This window comes from Tenrec ecaudatus, chromosome 6 (assembly GCF_050624435.1).
Source record: "Tenrec ecaudatus isolate mTenEca1 chromosome 6, mTenEca1.hap1, whole genome shotgun sequence".
NCBI lineage: Eukaryota > Metazoa > Chordata > Mammalia > Afrosoricida > Tenrecidae > Tenrec > Tenrec ecaudatus.
The window spans coordinates 78,064,990-78,079,223 of record NC_134535.1 but is presented as its reverse complement, the minus strand read 5'-3'; the positions used below and the strand labels follow the sequence as shown (position 1 = coordinate 78,079,223).

Here is a 14,234-nt window from a genome sequence, read left to right as displayed (position 1 = left end):
AAGGACAATTAATCCTTACGACATGGCCCTCTCAATGAGTGCCCTTGTGAAGGGCATACCACTGAAGGTATGGGTGTTATAGCAATGTGTGGTTAAGAAACCAGATGGTGCCACACTCTCAGAATGAATAGCATCTGGGGTCTTAAAGGCTGGCTATCTAAGGAAGGCATCAACTAAATCAACATGGAAGAAATGTACCAGTCTGTGTGATGCAAGGATTATAATCAATAAAACCCAAATCCAAAGGAGGGAGTGGTATCACAGCCTACATTATGAACACCTAGTTTGCAGAAGGTGATGGACGGCAGTCAAAACCCCAAATCCATTTGGAGGATCCCATAATTGATTGTCTCCAGTGAATCCCTTCTAAGTACAGTCAAGGAATGTGAATAGCCTTACTATCTATCATATAGGGAGCATTTTGAAGTTGATTATGGCAGATGTAGGGAGGTTAAAATGTTAGTCTGACATTTGATTTCACGTTTGACCCATTTTAAAGTTGTTTAAATTTTTGTTACTTTCTGATTTCTCTTTGACCGAGGCTACCTATTTTTCAAAAGTTCATCACTGAAATTCTTATGGAACACTGTTGTACTCTGATGTGCATGGTGTCGCCATCAACTAGACCATAACTGGTTTAGCATTTGAAATATATTACATATACAATAATAATTTTCTGTGACTTGATGTTATGCTTTTAAACTCTACTGGCAGTACAGAACAAAAGCAATAATTGTGAGAAAACAGTATATGGCAATATTTGTAAATCAGGCCAAGAAGAAAAAAATGTTATCTGCTATGGTGGACTTGAGTGTATACTTGACATTAAGTTTAACTTGGTAGATTAATATTTATAATGAACTTTACATTTATAAGTTGTAAGATGGGTAATTTTTGCTTTTTTATTGTTGAATTTATAGTTGGCTTCTGATTGCAGTTTTCAGTAATAATATTTAACTTTCAACTTAAGAAAATTAAGAACATAAGAAAATAAGGACTATTAGCGTTTCTAAGTTTAGCTAACTTTTTTCACTTAAAAATTCAATTTTATTTCCAAAGTGAAATTCTAAACCAATACATATATTACCAGATTAGTATTTACTTAAGTTCTTTCAGAAGAAAGTTGCATGACACATAATTTGTGTGTGTGTGTGTATATATACATACCAACTCAAGATATTTTAAATTATCTTCTCAGTGATAGTAAGTGCATCAATGAGAATGTCAGAATTAGGACTGAGTAACATACTGTTTCCAACATTTTTGGAAAATTCTTAGTGAGGTGGACAAACCTATTATTATTTACAAGCTTAATATCCTCATGCACTTTTCACAGAAATAGTATATCAGTTGTAAAACTGCTTGTGATAAATTTTCTAATGTTTCCCCTTCATTGTTAGACATGCAGAAATTAAAATTTTTCTATCAGTGAATCATATAGATACTGAAATTTGTGAATGAGTAAAGACATAAGCATTTAAGAGCTCTTTAATACTACTAAAATCACAGGCAAACATGATTTTAAGGTATCACCAATACCTCAAGTATCACCAAGAATCTGATAGCTCTGTAAACTCTCAGAGAGACGTTGCCATGTGTCTTTCTCACATGGTACTGCATGTCTTTTGAGTTTAAGGAAGATATGTAAGAACTAAAATTATTTCAATTATACTAAGAAACTGTATAACAATACTTTTCATTAGTTTACAATTACTTGAAATTATTATTTTTATTTTACATTTCATTATGTATGTTACAAATTTAACAATGAAATGTGTTAGGCAAAGCTTTCTTATCAACACAATTTGTGAGAAGGAACAAATGAACATTATAAGTTGAAATTCTCCATAATATTGCTAATAGCTGGTATTTCATACTTTAAATTCATCCATTTATTAATAAAACAATGTTCATACAATTAGAATAATCATACCGCACCCTAAAATTGTTTTTGTATTTTGCAAATTAAAGATAACTTTAATTTTCAGAAAAGTAGATATTTCCATTCGAGCCACCCCCAATGGCAAGGAATATAGTATAAAAATTCTATAAAAATAATATGGTGATGAATATTTTCTAAATTTTGTACACTAATTTTAACAAACTATAGGCTATATAAAGTACAATATAATGATGCATATTAGTTCCAGGAATAGATTTTAATTAATATGCCTGTAGAGTATGAACTTTCCATACATATTATCATCATGAAAATAACATAAAAGTTACATAAATTTTGAACTCCATATTTGAAGTACCAAATAAAATAATACCTATGTCTTTTAGGAGCTGAACTAAAGCTAATTTACTCTATTTTAACATAGAGTAAATGTTAATAAGAAAAGCATACGATTTTGAAATATTTAAGCATATTTTCAAATATGTTAACCAACACTAAGTAGGAGAAACTCAGTCACAGAAGTGGGAGAAATGACTTTGGAAAATGTTGAATTAAACAATGTGTGAGGTAAAGAGATTCTAAAAGAAAAAACACTCTTGTACAAATACTTAAGAATTTCAAATTTTTATGTGATTGTTCTTCATACAAAAAGAGAGGAACTCATGGGTGACAAGCACATTCTAACTTGTAGCAACTACATGTGTCTGTATTTTTGCTAAAAAGCTTTGTAAAAATAAATTTCATTTTTTTTCCAAAAACATTACTTTCTGGAGCAAGTCTTTGAAGGCTTGTTTTACTTGCTGGTTCCTCAGGGAGTAAATGAAGGGGTTGAGCATGGGCGCCACAGAGGTGTTGAGAATAGCCACTCCTTTGGTTACTGATGCCTTTTCTTTCGCGGAAGGGTTGGCATACATGAAGATGCAGCTCCCATACGAGATGGAAATGACAATCATGTGAGAGGAGCAAGTGGAGAAAGCTTTCTTCCTCTGACTGGCAGAGGGGATTCTCAGAATAGTCCTGATGATGTACATGTAGGATAAAATCACTAATGCTAAGGTGAATAGCAACGTAACCAAAGCAAAGTAAAAGCCAATTACTTCTAGGAGCCATGTATCTGAGCACGATAGTTGTAAGAGTGGAAAATAGTCACATGCAAAGTGGTCAATAACATTGGAAGCACAGTAATCCATCTGGAGGAGAAGCATAAGGGGTGGGAAAATGGTTAGAAACCCCCCCAGCCAAGCACATAATACAAGCAAGGTGCAGAGCTTCCTGCTCATGATGGTTGTGTAATGCAGGGGCTTGCAGATGGCCACATAACGGTCATAGGACATGGCTGTGAGAAGGAAAAATTCGGTCACTCCCATAAATATAAAGAAAAAGAGCTGAGCTGCACAGCTGTTGTAGGAAATGGTCTTATCTCTGGTGATAATAGCCCCCAGAAATCTAGGGATGCAAACTGTTGTAAAGGAGATTTCTAAGAAGGAGAAATTCCGGAGGAAGAAATACATCGGGGTCTGCAGATGGGAGTCCACCAAGGTTAGGGTGATGATAGTCATGTTTCCAGTGATGCTTAGAATATATGCGATGAACAGAAAGAGGAAAATCACAATCTGAAGGTCAGGATCATCAGAAAGGCCTAAGAGGACAAACTCTGTGATCACACTGTGGTTGTTCATCTCTCTCTCTCTTAAATCATCTTTTAAACATATTTAGGTGAACAAAATATTAAAAGGAAGAAATGAAAGATATAGCTCATCATGATCAATACAACAATTGTCAATATAGTTCTGGATTATCCTATGGAATCCATAATTTTTGTCTTGTTTTTCAGATCTTGTTGGCATTATTTTATGCATATTTATTCTATCTCTCATTTAAAAATATAGCAATAGTTAAGAAATGTAATGGTAAGCATAATTTTTTTAAAATTGTAAATAAGAAAATTAATCCTCATATTGTTTCAATTTATGCAATACATGTTTCATTTTTGTTGGACACTCATAGGAAGGACATAGTTTTTCTCCTCAGTGATAGATTATTAAGTGATTCTATCTCCTAAAGCCTAAAAGATGAGCTTAATCTCATGAAAAAAGCAAAAGTGAAACAAAACACTGATTTTACAGCTCATGACTCATTTCAGGACATAATAAATCATTTATAAGGAATTAGTAAATACAATATATTTTACTTTTTAACCTTAAGCTTTTTTTTTATCTTTTTATTGGGGCTCATAAGGCTCTTATCACAATCTGTACATACATCAAATGAGCAAAGCCTTAAGCTTTATTAATCTAATTGTCAAGACAATATGAGAACACTATATCTAGTAAATCAAAATAGAGTAAATAATCAAATTCTTTAATGAATAAAAGAACTCAATTACTCACTTATTGGTTGGTCTAATTATTTCCTTATAATCGTCCTCATCCTTGATGGCTTGCTAGATTTGTGGTGTTTATATATAAAAAATTTTGGGGGGGACTGAAAGTGATCACTTGCCTCTGGTTTTAGCATTCTAGTGACTGGTTTATAGCTCAGCACCTTTTTGTGTAAATGTTCATCTTCCTGAGGTACTAAGCTTTGTGTGAAATGCTATATTCCCTTTTAATTCTGTCCCACACTTATCTTTTCCATAAAGACACTCATCCAAGTAGATAATGCAGAAATCCTTAGAAAAACTTCTTCCATTTTTCTTATCAACTCAGTTAATCCCCCACTATTCAAATTCTGCTCTGAATATCATATGCTATGAACTTTATCTACTAAAATTCTGGCAGCTATTACCTCCAGTTTTTCATCATCAAAGTTCTGCTGTGAAAAGCAAAATGTTATGTGTTCCCATCCTATTCGAAACTAGTAAAATTCACACTAGTCAAATTGCATTTTCTTAGTTCTCAATTTTAAGATGGCTCAAGGGAAAAATTACAGAGTGAAAAGGGACTTCAAAAACCTTCAGAACATATGGAAATAGATTATAATACCCTCCAATAAATCATAATCTAGAACTAATATTTAAAGAGAGAAGTCAGATATATAAGATTTAACAGGAAGTATTATGAACATGGACTCTCAAACTATGGTCTGCTTTCCCCTGATTAGACTTATATCTCAAATTTCCAAGTCATACTTGTTTTAACCTCAGCAAAGATTGCATATCCCTCTCCTGGGACCCAAGCAAAGTCCAAGCCACATATGTTACATTCTAGACCGAAAGGGAATTCTCAAAGAAGCAGTTAGCTTTCTCAATATCCTGCTAAATCCTTTCTATAGTTGATCTCCCTTGAGAAGAGTTACATACATCTGTATCCCACAGAGGACCTGAAATGATGACTTCTATGTATTTCTTCTATTAACAAGTTGCTTAATATTCACTGTCATGTTAACATTTCATTAGTTATAAATAAAATATGAAATTTGCTTTCCTACAAAAATTAAGATTTTCATATATTTTTAATTAACCAGCTTCATTAAAATTAATGTTTTGCACATATGCCTTTATTGATTTATTATTTTTGTCTTTTGTTAAATGCTGACACATGAAAAATTCAAGATTATTTTATAATTCACAGATAAATAATGATTGTAATCTGAATAGTGGGTTTCTAGTTTTTTTGTAAATGCAATTATAATTTGAGCATTATAATCACACTCTTGAAAAAATATATTATAAAGGTGAACACATTTAATCCTTATTAAAAAGGAAATTTAATTTTTGGTTCATTAAACTATCCATCTTGGCCCTTGTATTCAACCATTATCTTAAAATTCTCATGAAGAAGAACATATGAATTTTATATTGGAAATTAGGCTAGTGATATTTTGTTCATTTTTATTGTTTTCATATTTTAAATACTTGATAGCAAACATATAGGCAATATGATTCAGATAATCACATGGATGTATTTGACATACTTGATGTACTGATGACTATTGGAATAGACCAATGCTAGAGACAGTCAGTAGAATTAGACTTTTCCATTAACTGGTGAGAAAAGTGGACGGGGAGTTACTGTTTAAAAGACAGAGTTACTGCTTGGAATAACAGATGTTGTCTGTTTTCTATTAACACTACAATAAGCACCAATATTAGTAGAGACCTTGGTGACATTGTGAGTTACATGTTGAGCTACTAACTATGAGGTCAGCAGTTCAAATTCAAGAGCCACTCCAAGGGAGGAAAACTATGCTTTCAATTTTGGTAAAGAGTTATATTTTTGGAAACCCTCAGAGGTAGTTCTACCTGTGCTATGGAGTTATTATGAGTAAGGTTTGGCTCCGTGGAAATGAGTGTAATTTGGAAGTTTGCACCAGTCTTAATGAGGACTGCATAGATGGCATCATCATGCTATGTTAATATATAAGCACTTAAAAATATATATTCATTTAAAAATATTTCATAAACAAAAATTCTCTATCATGTTTTCATACCTAAAGAACCAAATCCACTGCCATAGAGTTGATCTCCACTCAGCAACAGTTTAAAGTCCACTCCTATCTTGTAGATTCTGGCTCAGAGAGAATTTTTGACAGATTCACCTGGATTTTATATATAGTGAGGAACTTTGTTACTAGGCTGACTTAAAATACATATTATATTTTGGAGGCAGAAATTCAGAGATAACTGCTCCATTTCAAACTCTAAAAAATCTGGAGAAGTAGCGCCCTTCATTATTACTTTTTAAACTACTACTATTCAGAAAAATTTGCTGCCTGCTGAAAACCAGTGAGTTCATTTAGTTTAGGGATGTGATATCAATATTATTTACTATTTGTGACAGCACCTGGGTATGTAAAAGCATTGCATGTATGCATGTATCTATGTAGTCATGTATATATGTATGTATTTACCTATTTGCTTTTTATTGGGAGATAGATTAAAGGATATGATGGAAGCATATTTATAGTTAAAGAAATACATATTGATAATGAACTATGATTAAAACTAGGGTGGCAGTTAGAGTTTATGTCAACTTGAACTTATGTGAAAGTGTAGAACATGTGAAAAGTGATTACTATACTCTTCATTAATGGTAATCATGAGGTGGAGTCCAAACTATCAATTCGGTCACAGCCTGATGATGTCTGTCTTGGGCTGTGGCCTTTTTATAAAAGAGACATTGGGAACTTTTAATCTATCTTTGGACTTTCACCTTCCTCTTTTGGATTCTGTCTGCCTCCAGGAGCAACCCCCTGTGGGCCCCTAACCCTCGAAACCAACCACAAGCTATCAGGGCCCAGCCGTGTTCCCACTGACCTTGGATCCTTGTAACTATGCCTCCCCTGGCCTGTGATCTCCCTGCATCCTGCCTCACCTTTCTGCATCATCTGCCTTCAATTACATGAGCCAAAAGAGGGATCCGACTAGAATCAGATCCATGAACTTGAGTTGGACTGGATTAGGATGACTTCTTGATATAAAATTGCTTTTTAGTATAATTTTTTTCTCTATACGTATGGGTGTCATTGGTTATGTTATTTAGATAACCCAGCTTAACACAATAGAGAACTTAGTGTCATACTATATTAAAAAGAACAATATTATTTTCAAACAAATTCATTTACATTACTCTTTAAAGTATATAGTATTACTGTCCACACCTACTTTATACAAAACTGCAAAATGATGAGCGAAATTTCTGTCAGAAATAAATAAAAATTTTAAAATTACATGTTTTGAATAGTAAGTGAAATACTTGACCAGTACATTAAACATGGTTCCCATAGTCTAGAGAACATCATTTACCTAAATACCTAAACATAGCTCAAAACATAATTTTAGATTTAAAAAATAATTATTGCTGAAAAAATTTCATTAACAAACTGGTATGTGAAAAAAAATATTTTAAGTAGAATGGAATCACTTAAATATATAATTAAGCAAATATCTCACTGGACTATTAGAAAAAATGCATGAACATAAATAAAACAGAGGCCATTGTGCTTGGAACTGGCTATAGAAAGATTATATTTATTTTTAAAACAGTCCGTCTTTGTTCCTGTGATTCAAGAAAACATATGCTTTAATTTGGTTGTGAGAAACACAACCTTTCTTGCTATGTCCATAGGCTATAAATAGAGGAGCCCAACATGTAATCTATGGGGGTCTCTAAGCACAACTTTCCTTTGCACCAAAGATAACCTCTCATGTGCTAATGGTTAACATACACAAAAATGCCACTATCCTAAAAAATGGAGATTATAAACCATGTGGGAAGAACGTGTAGGAAAAAAAAACCCTTTGTCTAATCACAATTTTGAAAAGTGTTCTGATGATATATGTGTAACAGAATTTTTATTGCCAACTGAACTTTAGAGTAAACACTACAGGAAAAAACAATTATCTCTAGAAATTTTGTGTCAGACTAGAAAGTTGCAGCAGAGAAAATTAATCAGATAAGTAGTAATATTGGGTATATACTAAGTCAAGCTCTAATACCAGAAAGAATATAGGGAATATGATTAAAATGGAACCAGCCATGAAGAGAAAACCAGAAGTGTGCAGATGTACTTCTTCAGATCAAATCCACAGAAATCAAATTGACTTCATTTGTGGGAAGAGATATTTGCAATGCTAAATATTAGCAGATTAAACCAGACTGGGACTGACTGAGGAACAGACCATCAATTGCTCACATCTAAGTTAAGGATAAGGGTGGAGAAAATGAAAACACATTCACGAGAGCCAAAATACAATCTTCAGACTATCCTGTCTGAATTTCAAAAAAATCTGAAGAACAGATTTTCTGCAAGGAACACCAACAGAAATTCTAATGAGCTGTGGAATGATATCAAGAACAAAATGACAAAAACAAAAGGATTTTAAAAAAAAGGAATGAAAAGATACCAGAAGTGACTCTGAAGCTTGTTCTTAAATTCAGAACAGCTAAGGCAAAAAGAAAAATAATGAAGTTGTAGAGCTGAACAGAATATTTCAAAGGGTTGACAGAGCTGCAGCCAGAGACTGAGGGAGACAATTTAATTTGATTTTATTCTAGCTGGCCAGGGGTATAAAAAATAAAATCCTCTGATCTAGTAGGGCACCAGCAGTCTAGATAGGACAATAAGTCCAGCTTCCCTCTCAGTGATTCTGACAGAGCTAGGGAGGCCCTGCCTGTCCTGGGGCCCTACAGAGGTCTGTGGTGCTACACACAGCACAAGGCTGTAGTGCTACACACAGCACAAGGCAGGTATACCAGTGAACTCCAGTGCTCAGTACCATGGTGGGACTGATGCCTGGCCGCTGGTGTGATCTTGCTTTTGAGAGTAATCCTACCCTGCATCTGTGGAACCCTACATCAAGTGGATACACCACCACGCTAGCTTAATGAAGAGGTGGAACTTCTCCAGTCCCATGGACATGTGATCAAATCTCAGTTATCTCTTTACTTACCACTCAATTTTTCTCACTTTATTTGCTTGCCCTTCTATCTTTCCCACTGCAGTCAGTCTCAACGAGCTCAGGTTTGTGGGGTTGTTTTTTTTTCTTCTTTCTTATTTTTCCCTCTTCTCTCCCTCTCCTATCTTAAGCCATTAGTGGCTTCCAGGTCACTACCCTCCACCTAGGGAAAATCAACCCAAATTGCAAGGGAACTCCAGACTGCCCTCTGTGGGAGTACTATACAGCACACGAGACAGCTGTGACAGCCATCTACAGCACACTGTGCTGCCAAGGAAACCTCTATCAGACCTCTAAGATGATCTCGCCAACTAGGGCAATTCAGCCCAGCACCACTGGTTCCTTGCACACCAACCTGCCATTGTGGAGAAGGGTCTAAACCCCTCTGGCCCCAAATTCAAGCAATCAGGGATCAGTTCTCTCTTTATTTCCTCCTTGTCTCTCTCTTCCCTCTTTAACATCACAGCCAAGTTAGGGAGCACAATTGAGTTCTTTTCCCCTTTCCATTTCTTCTCTTTTTCTTAATTTCTTCTCTTCTCTTCTCTCTGCTGGTATGATTCTCTCCTCTCCACTATTTCCTTTCACATGCCACTACTGGTTCCCAAACCCCTACCCTCTGCCTAGGGCAACTCTGCACACCCAGTGGACAGCCCGTCCCTTAAGACAGTGCTACACACAGCATGAGTCAGACTACACAGAGCAGAGCATGGGGTCAGTTATCTCTTTATCTATTTTTTTATTTTCTGTCCTTCGCTTTATTTTTCTTTCTTTCTTTTTGTTCTTTCACTTTTTCCTCTTTTCTCTAATCTTCTTCTCTTCTCTCTTTCCTGCCACAGATTCAGAAGATTAAGTTTTCTTTTTTGGTGTTTTGTTTTTTTAATTTTATTACTGTTTTCACTTTTGTTTTGCTGTGCATTTTAGTTTTGTGTGTGTCAGTGGGCGTTCATTTGATTGGCATTGTTGCTCCAGTCTTTGATTTCTTCTTTACCTCTTTTTCCACTCCTTTCACTCTATTTCCTCTCACAAGCCACTAGCAGCCTCCAGACCACTACCCTCCACCTAGGACAACTCGGAAGGCCCACCTGGTGTGGCTCTCACTCACATTTCTTGGCTTTGCATGCAACTGGGAAAATCACACCAGTCATCCTCCATACACCAAGCAGCAAGGGTTCTCCCCTGCAAAGCGTGGGGGCATCTGCAACCTAAACCCCAAGGTCCTACAAGTGACTGGGGGAAACACCTGACCACGACTGCTGGGGCTCCACGCTACTTCAGGAACATCCACCCAAACTCCAAGGTGACCTCTCTGTCTACGGTAATTCCCCTTGCCAGTTACAGAGCTCTACACCAAGGAGGGTATATCCACACACCTGCCTCGGCACTCCAGTTGCAGAGAGAAACACCACAGGCCACCTGAGGTGCTGCCAGCACCGTGAGGCCTACTTAGAAAACAGCCAGGGAAGTGATGCTCTTGAGCCCACAACAACCCAACCATAATACCATGAGAGGACTATCCAACTGACATTCCAAAAATGGAATACTGGATGACTAGGGTAAGAGTGAAACCACAGGAAAATATAGCGATAGCCTGACCCCTGAGTACAGCTACCAGCAGCTAGTTCATAGAAGCATTCATATGAGTCCCCCAAGAGAGAGCTCAGTGCTCTTTGACTCTGGAAGATGGTTTCAGGCGCCTCTAAAACAACATGTAAATAGCAATCAGTTCTAACAGCTTCAAGTAAAAAGCAGGAGAAACAGAATACAAGGCCAGAAGAAGTCATGAACCTAACAGTATGCATAGAAGAAGCAGATATTGACCAGCTACAAAAAGAAATTTTCAGAATGCTACTTGGAGTCATAGATGATATGAGGGAAGCAATGAAGAAAAAAGATGAAATGATAGAGGAGATAAAGGCAATGCACCAAAGGGAAATACAGGACTTAAAGGATGAAATAACAAAATCAAGTGGCAAATTGATAGACTTTGCCAACAGACTTGAGGAGCTGAGAATCAAACCAGTGACCTAGAGGATAAACAAGCAGACCTCAGCAGACGGGAAAAGCAGTCAAATAAGACAATCAAAGAAACTGAAGAAAACCTGAGAGCCATGTCTGATGTTATGATGAGGAACAATATTAAAATAATTGGAATAATGGAACAAGACAGAAGTGTTGGAGGGGCTGTGATGAGAAAGGAACTCTCATCCACTGCTGGTGGTCTTTAGGTATGTTCAGCAACTATGGAAATCAATTTGGCAGTTTCTAAAACAGATGGAATTGAGCTACCACATGACACAGCAATCCCACTACTGGGCATATACCCAAAAGATGCAAGAAACAAACTACAGCCAGACATCTGTGCTCCAATGTTCATTGCGGCACAGTTCACACGCAAGGAGTTGGAAACAACCCAAATTCCCATCAATGGATGAATGGATTTAAAAACTGTGGTACATACATACAATGGAGTACTTTGCATCGCTAAAAAGCAGTTATGAACGTATGAAGGATATCACCGCATGGGAAGAACTGGAGGAAATTATGCTAAGTGAACTAAGACAAGCACAAAAGGAAAAGTACAACATGAGTCCGCTGAGGTAAGTTTATAGAAACAAAAAAGAAAGAAAAATGCAAAAGGGGCAGAGGGAATAGGCTACTGTACACAAACACTCCAGGGGTGAGGCTCAGGTAGTCTGGCAGGGGCCAGATCAAATCCAGGCATACATATGGTAGTCAACTAAAAAGGAGGGGAGGAGGGAGGAAAGGGGACAAAAAAAGAGAGATGTGTGGCATAGGAATAGGGTACTGACCTACCAAAGGGGAGGATATTGTTTGTGTCACCACGGAAAGAGGGACCAGACTTAAATCCAGGGTTCTGGTATGCAAATGCAGCATGCCGACGTGGAGTGGGGAGCCAGTGCAGGGGTCTGAGATCTCGGTCTCATACCAGCTATGTGGACAACTGCCCCTCTTCCCAGAAGAATTTACTTTAGAGGACGGCACTGAAGCTGCAGCTAGGAGAGAGGGACATGTCTGATCAGAGCACACTGGAGCAAATGAATGGGGAGGAAGAGATAGTGGAGCACATCCAGGCCCACCATATATGGAAGACAATATCCCCTCCTTGAATAGTCAATGCATAGAGTAGACCATATGGCTGATCCCACTATGAGACACACTGTATCTCACTTGCCCAGGGGCCTACAGGGGACAACACTGGAGACTCAGTGTCAGTACTGGCCTGGACTGACCCTGCGGCACCAAAGCAAAACAAAAAAGGCATGCAGCAGAGCAACGGGGGGAGCAGAGAAGGGATCTCCTAAGGCAATACAAAGGATAGACTCTGGGGTCAGAGCGTGGCACCCCATTAGACTTGATTGGAGGACATGCCTAGAGTTCAAAAATCAGACCATGATCTAATTACAGGTTTTCTTTCTTTTTTTAATTGTTTTCTTTTCTTTAATTAATTTATTCTTTTATAGGTCATTGGTTTTCTTTTTTGTTGTCATCGCTGTGTTTTCATTCACCACCTGTCTTGCTATGCCTAGTTTTTGGTGCATATTATTATCTCTACAGATCTATCTAGATAAGATAGGCAGGATGAACAGTTTAGAGGAGAAAACAACAGGACCAATGGTTCCAGGGGGACACGGGAGAGGGGGAGACGGGGATAAGGAGGTGGTCTTGACTAACCCAGGACAGGGGAACAAGTGATCCAAAATTAGTGGCAATGAGGGTGTGAGAGGCATGGTAGGGATTCAGCAAAGGCAATGTAACCGAGAGAAAGTATTGATTCCCAAATGAAGGCTGAGCATTATAGTGGGACAAGAGGAAAGTAAAAGGAAGTAGAGGAAATAACTAGGAGACAAAGGGTATTTATAGAGGTCTAGATACTGGCATGTACATATGCAAATATATTTATATAGAATGGTGGGGAAATAAATCTAAGTTCATATATTTATACGTTTAATATTAAGGCATCAGATGGACATCGGACCTCCACTCAAGTACTTACTCAATGCGAGAATATGCTTTTCTATAAAATTGCCATTCCATGATGCACACCTTCCCAACAGGATCGCTGAAGACAAATGTGTGCATAAACAAATGTGGTGAAGAAAGCTGATAGTGCCTGGCTATCAAAAGATATAGCATCTGGGGTCTTAAAGGCTTGCAGATAAACAAGCTGCCATCTAGCTCAGAAGCATCAAAGTCCACATAGAAGAAGCACACTATTCTGCATCCTTAAGTGGTACCTAAGGGATCAGTTATTAGGCATCAAGTAACAAAAAATCATATCAGTGGGTGCTCACCTTCCTGATATGATCACTAAAGACAATGTGTGCATAAGAAAATGTGGTGAAGAAAGTTCATGGTGCCCGGTTCTCAAAAGATATAGCATTTGGTGTCTTAAAGCCTTGAAGATAAACAAGCATCCATCTAGCTCAGAAGCAACAAAGCTCATTTGGAAGAAGCACATCAGCCTGTGTGAACACGAGATGTTGAAGGGATCAGGTATCAGGCATCAAAGAACAAAAAATCATATCATTGTAACTGAGGGTGAGTGCAGAGTGGAGACTTAAAGCCCATCTGTAGGCAACTGGACATCCCTTACTTAAAGGTTGTGGGGAGGAGATGAACCAGTCTGTGTGCAGGGTAGCAATGATGAAACATATAACTTTCCTCTAGTTCTTAAGTGCTTCCTCCCCCCACTATCATGATCCCAATTCTACCTTATAAATCTTGGTAGACCAGAGGATGTACATTGGTACAGATAGGAATTGGAAACACAGGGAATCCAGGACAGATGATCCTTTCAGGACCAGTGGTTGGAGTTTCGATACCTGGAGGGTGGAAGGAAGGTGGGGTAGAAAGGGGGAACCGATTACAAGGATCTACATATAACCTCCTCTTTGGGGGATGGACAACAGAATA

General features: G+C 37.3%; 1 protein-coding gene across 1 annotated transcript; it reads right to left on the bottom strand.

Annotated features, from left to right (window-relative positions):
• Positions 1-2,640: 2,640 nt before the first annotated feature.
• Positions 2,641-12,369, bottom strand: LOC142450963 (olfactory receptor 6C3-like). The gene is made up of 2 exons (XM_075552897.1): positions 12,354-12,369; positions 2,641-3,599 (listed from the first exon to the last, which is right to left on the bottom strand). The coding sequence occupies exon 2, from the start codon at positions 3,577-3,579 to the stop codon at positions 2,641-2,643; it is 939 nt and encodes a 312-aa protein (XP_075409012.1). The 5' UTR covers positions 3,580-3,599; positions 12,354-12,369.
• Between the last annotated feature and the right edge of the window lie 1,865 nt (positions 12,370-14,234).

Bases quoted from the DNA above. Each gene is read 5' to 3' on its own strand.
- LOC142450963 (XM_075552897.1), bottom strand. From the start codon at position 3,579: ATGAACAACCACAGTGTGATCACAGAGTTTGTCCTCTTAGGCCTTTCT.